Source organism: Miscanthus floridulus, chromosome 2 (assembly GCF_019320115.1).
Source record: "Miscanthus floridulus cultivar M001 chromosome 2, ASM1932011v1, whole genome shotgun sequence".
Lineage (NCBI taxonomy): Eukaryota > Viridiplantae > Streptophyta > Magnoliopsida > Poales > Poaceae > Miscanthus > Miscanthus floridulus.
In genome coordinates this window covers 113915270-113925183 of record NC_089581.1, presented here as the reverse complement: position 1 = coordinate 113925183, position 9914 = coordinate 113915270, and the positions used below count along the sequence as shown (strand labels likewise).

Below are 9914 nucleotides of genomic sequence, written 5' to 3'. Positions count from 1 at the left end.
ATCATCAGCAGCAACTACCCCACCCTATTCCACCACATTGTCCTCACCACCAATGTTAACAACCTGGTCAGGCACATTGTCCATTTCCTATCCACAACCAGTACGTAAGGAAAACAAATTGCATGGTATGAAATACAAGTTGAATAGATCAAATAGGCAAAAAAGGAATAGGTACTACATCATTGCAAAGTGCCATAGGTCTCAGTAAAAATACAAGTTTCTCCAATGCTACTAAACAGTACACACACCATGCCACTACACCCTAGAATTCCCCCTGTTTTGCCACATCTGTGCAGCCCATGTCTCCCTCTATTGTGCCTAGGTACCATTGTCAGGGACATGATCTAGTTGTGAGGCATTATCATTGATGTTAGGTGTCCATGTGGATTCAGCAGGCACATGCTCATCCTGCCCATGCCTGAGGATCCAATTGTGAAGAATACAACAGGCTAGAACAAGCTTAACTTGGGTCTTGTATGGGTGGAAATGTTTGTTGTCCAATATCCTGAATCTATTCTTTAGAGCCCCAAAAGCCCTCTCAACTGTTACTCTAAGAGACGAATGCCTTAGATTAAAAAGCTCTCTTTGATTTTGAGGTCGGTTTGAACCAAACTCCCTCAAATGGTACCTTGTGGCACGAAATGGTGGCAAGAAACCAGGCCTCACTGCATAGCCAGCATCGACAAGATAGAATTTGCCTAAAAATTAGCAGATAGGAACATGTTTTAGTAGTTTCATTTAGGATTAAGCAAAGTGTCAAAGTTTTTTTTGTTTGGATGATACCTGGTGGCACTCTAAGGCCATCATCTCTTTCAAGAGCATCAGACAAGATAAGAGCATCATGTGCAGATCCCTCCCAACCAGCAAGCACATAGGTGAATCTAAGGTCAAAGTCCAGGGCTGCCAACACATTTGTGTGATGGTGTGCTTTCTGCCTCTAAAGGCAGCTTGCATCTTCACAGGCACTCTAGCTAATACATGAGCACCATCAATTGCTCCTATGCAGTCCTAATTGAAAAAAACATAAGTGCAAGTGAACATTGACACTAAACTGATAATGCATGAGACCTATGTATGACAAGTTATGGATACCAACCTTGAAATAGGGGTACCACCTTCTGCTCCCAAGGATCCTAGGATGGACATTGGTAGCAGGAGAGACAATCGATTCATTCCTCAGCTCTCCTACCGCATATAACACCTTCTGGAAGAACCTACTAATTGTCTCTGCGGACCTCCTGAAGGTAAGGTCAACCACCCTAAACCTCTCATTGTTACCAACAACATGCGAGAACATGGCTACTTGTTCTTCAACAGATGCATATATGCTGTCAGTGACAAGCTCTCTACTACGGAAAAGGTCACAAAGTTGGAAAAAGGGGCCCTCCTCATTCTAAGAAGGTTGGCACAGTGCACATCATCAGATTCATAGATGTATCTAAGGTTATTCATCCTCTGTATGTCCCTCTCAGTCAAGGGACCATAGGTGACTGAGCGCGAATCTTCAACTCTCCTCCTAAACCACATGAAAAACCAAGCCGCCACTACAACAACCACAGCAGCGGTAGCCCTTCACCTAGCTTCAAAACGCCATGTCTACCACAACAGGATGGAGGGCAACATTAGAAAGCGAGCATGCAACATGGGTATGTACTGCTTAGCAAGCAAAAAATCAGACAAAATAAACAATGAAAGACGCGGCTACCACACCAAAGGGTGCTCCTCCAGCGTATACTGTTAACCAATCAACATCATTGACCTCTAGCCACTTTGCTCAGTGTGTACAACAAAATAGGCATCAGCATGTACAAGATCTACACAAAACATGAGGTATAAACCAAAAACGAAGCATCATGTACAGATCTGAGCTAGGAACAGGTAAATCAGGTATAGCATCGTACAGATCTGAGGATGTCAAACTAAGAACCTTGATTTCTTGGCATTTCAAGCAAAATCCACCAACAAATCAACAAAAAAACAACAGTGAAGAAGAGGAGGGGAAGAGTGCAGGTGGCATATATACCGTCCAAGCGCCGGAGGACCGAGAGAAATCCGCCGCGCGAGGGTCGCCTCGGTAGGGCTACCGAGGTCGAGGGGGAGCAAGACGGGAGTTCGCACCGGAGCAATGGCAGGAGTTGCGAAGAGTGAGGGTGGTAACCCTAGCCGAGACCCGCGCGCACGCTTTATGGCCCGGACGGCCTCATCTCCCGCGCTCGGCGCGAAGGTTCCCGCCAAGCACCGAGCGAGCCAGGACCGAGAGGGAAGGAGAAATCAAGAAGATGGAGGCGTACGGGATGGCGGAGGGGAAAGGTATGGAGAGGAGCATGCAAATGGTGCGAGTCGGGATACCAATCACGCCCTCACTACACTAACTCGTGCCGGATAGGCCTTAGGACCGCCCCGTCGGGGCAACCAATCACCCCCATAGTTCATAAATACATGCAAGCCCTTGAATAACTTGAATTACATAGTCTGTGCACAGGTGCCAACGAATAACTCAAACAGCATCCATAAATATATGCACAAGCAGTGAAGCACACACACGAAATGAATATAATCTTAAACCCCCCGCCAAGAGGAAATGAATAAATACCTCACTTCACTAGAAATATATACTCGAGTAGGACAGGACAGCAGAACCGGCTGGCGATCGGATCGGACAGGTGCACTGCGACGCAAGTGCAGTGTGCACCTCTCGCCATCATCTACGACCACTTTTAACTTATTTCAGACACGCATACACTATACGCCAAGCTAGCACACGTCGAATGATCAAGTGGCCTGCCTCCACGATGAACACAAGTCATGCACCTTAATCAATTTTCTTAATTTATAGTGGGTGAGTACTTGTACTCTGCTTCTGTTCATGTCTGGCCCTCCGATCAAAAACACCAACCAGATGTTGCGAGCGCCGGTGTGGCCGGTCGCCGTCGCCCCAGCCTCGGCCCCGGGTCAATCCTCTGCTTTGCCTGCATCAAATTTGCCCGGAGGCTCACCTCCTGCATCTGCATAACAGGGAAGAGAAAGCAACTCAAGCTCTATTTGCTGCTTGGTGGACATGAACAAGTACTAGCTACTAGTAGCAGCAGTCCTAGTGGGGTATCTGGCAATCAATTACAGCCTCGGCTACGGTGAGACATCCATCTCCCGAGAGCGACCGGGCACCCACCTGCAAGCCGGTGACGATGCTCGACAGCCGCGTCGCTTCCTCCAGGCACTCCATCTCCTGCTGGATCGTCCGCGCGAGCTCGCCCAGCGCGCCGCTCGTCGCGCCGGCCTGTAGTACTTACTACTTAGGCAAATTAACGTGGGCGACCGAGACGACCGGAGTTCGCACCGGCCGTGTAACGCTTTCATGATGCGCTTGTGTGTGTAATGTAATGTACGTACCGTGGCGTAGAACATGTCGGTGATGGCTTCGATCTCGTTGACGGTGCCCACGCAGGAGAACATGGTTTCGTGCAGCGCGTCCATGTCGGCGCGAGCGCCGGCGGCCAACGGCACGCTGGTGCAGGCCGCGGAGAGGACGCGGCCGAGGTCCGCGGTGGCGTCGGCGTGCGGCTTGGCGAGGGGCTCCCACGAGGCCAGCAGGGGGAGCTGCGGGCGGAGCAGCCGGGCCAGCTTTAGCTTCTGCCGCCGCCGCTGGGCCACGATCCGCTTCGCCGCCTGGATGTTGCGCAGCTCCGCCACGCGCAGCCACGTGTAGAACAGCTTGTTCTGCGTGCGCCGGCGCGACGTGCCCGTCAAAAACCAAACGACATGTCAAAAGAAACTGCGTATTGCGTTGCGCGCCGATGATGCGTGTCATGGGCTCATGGCTCACCTCGGCGGCGGAGGTGGCGCGGGCCATGGCCTTCTCCATGCGGGCGTTGGCGAACCGCCACTGCAGCAGCCGCGCCGTCAGCATGCGTGCCCGGTGCGCGGCCTCCTCCTTCTCCGGCTCCTCCTTCCTGCGCGGCGCCATGATCTCCCGCAGCAGCGCGCCCGACGCCGACGACGACCCCTTCCCCGCGCCGCCCGCCACATCCACCGTCCCGGTGCTCCGCCGCCGCCTTGTCGTCGGCTCCCAGGGACATGTCGACCGGCGGTGCGGCGACATCAGCAGCGCCTCCGTCGACGCCGCCCCGATCTCCTTGCTGCTCAGCGAGCGCCGCGGTGGCGGCCCGTCGGCGCTAGAGGGCGGCGACTTCTTGTGGGCGAAGGAGACCGCCTTGCGGAGGGAGCGCGTGAGGTTGGCCGTGGACGTGGACAGAGACGTGGCGCGCATGCCGTCGTACGCGAAGGCGCCGGAGCCGGCGCGGGAGGCCACCGCCGACGTGTAGGGGCGCTGCGAGGGCACCGACGTGCAGGGGCGCCGCGAGGACGCCGACGTCCGCGTGCCGCCGCCGCCGTAGGACTCCATAGGCACGAGCGAGATAAATATGGATCGAATAATATATAATAAATTAATAAATACAAGCTTCGGCTATCTGGCTATCAGTGCATTGTTCAAGCGGCCTAAATACTCGACAAGAGGAGGAAGAAGAAGCACCACCATGCAAGACTCAGACGACAACACAAGAGCTTGTACTCGGAACGGAAGAGATCGAGTTGCGATGTTTATGTCAATATGGAGAATGAAGTGTTTTTGTGAGGGCAAGTCACCCTCATGAAACGATAGAAGAACCATATGATGTATCTCTCGCTATTAGGTGCCAACATTTTGTCATTTCTACAGATAACTCCGCCATCTTTTTGTAGTTTGTTCTATCAAAATCCACGATTTGTACCTGCTCAACAATTGCAAAAAAAAAAAAAAAAAAAAAAACATGGCAGTTCATTCATATATGTAGCTATCGAGATGCGTCAATGGAAGCATATTTTCATTCTGTACATAGAGGCCAATGGCTGTGTTTGTATATGGGTGTTTGGAGGGATGTGAAAAGGGTGTTGTAGTATTGGAGAAATGGTGGGGTTTGGTGGGAGAAAGGGAGAGGAGAGCCATTTCTAGAGTGTAGAGTGTTCGTACGTCACGGCGAGCTGAGAACGAGACGGTTCGGCCGTGCGCACGCTGGGATTTCTTTTCGTTTTATTTACACTCGGACGGACACGCACGCTCGAGAGGAATTCACGAGGGAAGAAGAGAGGTGTCAACGTTGGGAGAGAGAAACTGGCCTGGTCTTTTTAGGTGCGATATTTGACGCTATGGTCTACCTATCTTACGAAGAAACTCGTAGCTTTATACTGATGCAAGGTCAAATCACGTTTTCCATCTCATCGCCAACGTTTTCCCCCGAAGAGAAGTGTGGACGGCCAACCGTCAGTCTATGTATATTAATACAAAGAAGGAGAAGATAAAAAACACACAACAGACACCCCCACAATGTCAACCACCAACACGAAAAACCATTTCAGCAAGAGAAATTTTGGTGTACCACATTCTTTAATGTTGAATATTTGCTAATAGATACTACACAGTATAGTCTTTACTATAATACACTTCCTAATTGTGACAATTGGCTCTTAGACACTATTCTAGGACCGGACGGGAGAGAAAAGTTGAAATTGGCCATTATGTCCCTAGCTATTAAATCATAACCCTTAATAGTTGTCTAAAAAAATTATAACTTTTGCATATAAAATCAGATAGAGACGAATTACAGAGGTCAACGAGATCTACAACTTTATATTGAATAAATTTTTTATTCAAAAATATTTTGAGTGCCAAATTTTCTTTTTAAATTAGGTGTTTTTAATTCAAATTTTTGAATCTCTAAATGACTTCATACCTTGACATGGTATATACAAAAGCTGCAGTTATCTATGGCTGTTCAGAGAAAGCATCAAAGCAACGGAACAGCCTCCCGCGGGTTATCCGTCCCGTGAAGGTTCATTAAATATTTTTTTTAGGGGAAGGTTCATTAACTATTAAAATTTAGCTTTGGAAAGGCCCATTAACTAGTGAATTAGGCCTGCGCCTCACAATCATAGCACTAGCCTCTGGCGTCTCTCTGGTGGGATGTGCGAGCTCTATTTCTACAGATACCATGTGCTGCGGGCTGCGCGAGGCCCAGTTAATAGAGCGAACCTTGCAACGATTTTTATTTTATACAATTACCAAGTTGTGGCTCTCACCCTCCCAACGTTTTGAGGTGAAGCCGTGAAGGTATTATATGATTATGAATGAATGGTCTCACAAATCCAAATCCAACTCTCAAAATCACATTTTTATTTCTTTCAGTTTCTTGACAAATTGCTGTAGGCTGGTCCCACATCAGAAACCCACTCTCAAAACCTCCTTCGGGATTATTTAAACGGTTTTCAATAGTTTAAGGGGTAGAATACATGGTTTTATAGGTAAGTGGGGTGAAGTAGTCAACTACTGATAAGTTGAAGGGTTAAGTAGACTTATTTGTTGTTCGGTATTGATATTCAAGTTTGAGGGAGTCTTTCAAATTCAGCGACTACTTCAAGAGGATGAGTTGAATCGGACTTTACTCTATATATGCATGGAATCTTGCAATGTTGTAGTGACGATTGAGAAGTATGCATGAGGATATATAGCAATGAAGATTTTAGTAATCACAGTTTCCTTTCTTTCAGTTTCTTGACAAGTCGCTGTAGGCTGGTTCAGGTTGACCTTGAGCTCGGTGCCTGGCGCTGGCAAGGCAATCCGATCCCATATCCTATTTGAATATGTTTGTTGCTCGGCTAGTTCTGCCATTTGTTTATGGCCAGAGGAAGCAACTTGACTTAATTTTTCAGCAGCTCCCATTCACATCACATGAATACGGTGCAAAATTAAACTGCATATAAGAGCGGCACCAGATGCTGTCGGTGGTGCTCAAAAGTTGAAGCCCTCCCGAGCCAGAGACTGCGCTCTTTAGTTTACATGTAGGAGTATATATCTGGGAGTTAGTAGTAAGAAGCATCACGACCGAGTACTTATCTGGCCTGATCACAACATCGGGGCAGGCCTTATCTATATCCAGTATAATTTTGGTTTGATTGGATCGAGGATCGCGATGGAGGCGGGCGCACCTGGTGTGATGTGGCGGGCAAGCCTATTGGCATGCGTTGCAATCCAATCGGAGGTAAGCAGCACGATGAGGCAGAAGGTGACTGGTGAGCTCAGTATCCTTGTCGCGTACTCCATCGGGCAGGCCACTGGTACCTATAGCTTTCTGGACGCGGACGCCGATTCCGACTTGTTTACAGAGATGCCCCCCCCCCCCCCCCAAAGGAGATGATCCAGGGACGCCATGGGGAATACTTTTGTACGTACGTGTCACCCAATCGATTCGCGTATACAAACAAGACTACGGAACACAAGAGCTTGTACTCGGAACGGAAGAGATCGAGTTGCGATGTTTATGTCAATATGGAGAATGAAGTGTTTTTGTGAGGGCAAGTCACCCTCATGAAACGATAGAAGAACCATATGATGTATCTCTCGCTATTAGGTGCCAACATTTTGTCATTTCTACAGATAACTCCGCCATCTTTTTGTAGTTTGTTCTATCAAAATCCACGATTTGTACCTGCTCAACAATTGCAAAAAAAAAAAAAAAAAAAAAAAACATGGCAGTTCATTCATATATGTAGCTATCGAGATGCGTCAATGGAAGCATATTTTCATTCTGTACATAGAGGCCAATGGCTGTGTTTGTATATGGGTGTTTGGAGGGATGTGAAAAGGGTGTTGTAGTATTGGAGAAATGGTGGGGTTTGGTGGGAGAAAGGGAGAGGAGAGCCATTTCTAGAGTGTAGAGTGTTCGTACGTCACGGCGAGCTGAGAACGAGACGGTTCGGCCGTGCGCACGCTGGGATTTCTTTTCGTTTTATTTACACTCGGACGGACACGCACGCTCGAGAGGAATTCACGAGGGAAGAAGAGAGGTGTCAACGTTGGGAGAGAGAAACTGGCCTGGTCTTTTTAGGTGCGATATTTGACGCTATGGTCTACCTATCTTACGAAGAAACTCGTAGCTTTATACTGATGCAAGGTCAAATCACGTTTTCCATCTCATCGCCAACGTTTTCCCCCGAAGAGAAGTGTGGACGGCCAACCGTCAGTCTATGTATATTAATACAAAGAAGGAGAAGATAAAAAACACACAACAGACACCCCCACAATGTCAACCACCAACACGAAAAACCATTTCAGCAAGAGAAATTTTGGTGTACCACATTCTTTAATGTTGAATATTTGCTAATAGATACTACACAGTATAGTCTTTACTATAATACACTTCCTAATTGTGACAATTGGCTCTTAGACACTATTCTAGGACCGGACGGGAGAGAAAAGTTGAAATTGGCCATTATGTCCCTAGCTATTAAATCATAACCCTTAATAGTTGTCTAAAAAAATTATAACTTTTGCATATAAAATCAGATAGAGACGAATTACAGAGGTCAACGAGATCTACAACTTTATATTGAATAAATTTTTTATTCAAAAATATTTTGAGTGCCAAATTTTCTTTTTAAATTAGGTGTTTTTAATTCAAATTTTTGAATCTCTAAATGACTTCATACCTTGACATGGTATATACAAAAGCTGCAGTTATCTATGGCTGTTCAGAGAAAGCATCAAAGCAACGGAACAGCCTCCCGCGGGTTATCCGTCCCGTGAAGGTTCATTAAATATTTTTTTTAGGGGAAGGTTCATTAACTATTAAAATTTAGCTTTGGAAAGGCCCATTAACTAGTGAATTAGGCCTGCGCCTCACAATCATAGCACTAGCCTCTGGCGTCTCTCTGGTGGGATGTGCGAGCTCTATTTCTACAGATACCATGTGCTGCGGGCTGCGCGAGGCCCAGTTAATAGAGCGAACCTTGCAACGATTTTTATTTTATACAATTACCAAGTTGTGGCTCTCACCCTCCCAACGTTTTGAGGTGAAGCCGTGAAGGTATTATATGATTATGAATGAATGGTCTCACAAATCCAAATCCAACTCTCAAAATCACATTTTTATTTCTTTCAGTTTCTTGACAAATTGCTGTAGGCTGGTCCCACATCAGAAACCCACTCTCAAAACCTCCTTCGGGATTATTTAAACGGTTTTCAATAGTTTAAGGGGTAGAATACATGGTTTTATAGGTAAGTGGGGTGAAGTAGTCAACTACTGATAAGTTGAAGGGTTAAGTAGACTTATTTGTTGTTCGGTATTGATATTCAAGTTTGAGGGAGTCTTTCAAATTCAGCGACTACTTCAAGAGGATGAGTTGAATCGGACTTTACTCTATATATGCATGGAATCTTGCAATGTTGTAGTGACGATTGAGAAGTATGCATGAGGATATATAGCAATGAAGATTTTAGTAATCACAGTTTCCTTTCTTTCAGTTTCTTGACAAGTCGCTGTAGGCTGGTTCAGGTTGACCTTGAGCTCGGTGCCTGGCGCTGGCAAGGCAATCCGATCCCATATCCTATTTGAATATGTTTGTTGCTCGGCTAGTTCTGCCATTTGTTTATGGCCAGAGGAAGCAACTTGACTTAATTTTTCAGCAGCTCCCATTCACATCACATGAATACGGTGCAAAATTAAACTGCATATAAGAGCGGCACCAGATGCTGTCGGTGGTGCTCAAAAGTTGAAGCCCTCCCGAGCCAGAGACTGCGCTCTTTAGTTTACATGTAGGAGTATATATCTGGGAGTTAGTAGTAAGAAGCATCACGACCGAGTACTTATCTGGCCTGATCACAACATCGGGGCAGGCCTTATCTATATCCAGTATAATTTTGGTTTGATTGGATCGAGGATCGCGATGGAGGCGGGCGCACCTGGTGTGATGTGGCGGGCAAGCCTATTGGCATGCGTTGCAATCCAATCGGAGGTAAGCAGCACGATGAGGCAGAAGGTGACTGGTGAGCTCAGTATCCTTGTCGCGTACTCCATCGGGCAGGCCACTGGTACCTATAGCTT

The 9914-nt window shown here is 47.1% G+C and overlaps 1 protein-coding gene and 1 pseudogene across 1 annotated transcript; both read right to left on the bottom strand.

Annotated features, from left to right (window-relative positions):
- Nucleotides 1-255: 255 nt before the first annotated feature.
- LOC136536889 (protein ALP1-like) lies at nt 256-1527 on the bottom strand (annotated as a pseudogene).
- A 966-nt stretch (nt 1528-2493) lies between these two features.
- Nucleotides 2494-4745, bottom strand: LOC136539393 (QWRF motif-containing protein 7-like). Its single transcript, XM_066531351.1, has 4 exons — nt 3824-4745; nt 3391-3717; nt 3170-3277; nt 2494-3005 (listed from the first exon to the last, which is right to left on the bottom strand). The coding sequence occupies exons 1-4, from the start codon at nt 4400-4402 to the stop codon at nt 2883-2885; spliced, it is 1137 nt and encodes a 378-aa protein (XP_066387448.1). The 5' UTR covers nt 4403-4745; the 3' UTR covers nt 2494-2882.
- Nucleotides 4746-9914: the final 5169 nt, after the last annotated feature.

What these genes read in the sequence shown, in the direction of transcription:
- LOC136539393 (XM_066531351.1), bottom strand. Translation starts at nt 4,402, where the DNA reads ATGGAGTCCTACGGCGGCGGCGGCACGCGGACGTCGGCGTCCTCGCGG. An exon ending in CCGACATGTTCTACGCCACG is followed by an intron (nt 3,278 to 3,390) that starts GTACGTACATTA and finishes TAAGTACTACAG; the next exon opens with GCCGGCGCGACGAGCGGCGC. An exon ending in GCATCGTCACCGGCTTGCAG is followed by an intron (nt 3,006 to 3,169) that starts GTGGGTGCCCGG and finishes CCTGTTATGCAG; the next exon opens with ATGCAGGAGGTGAGCCTCCG.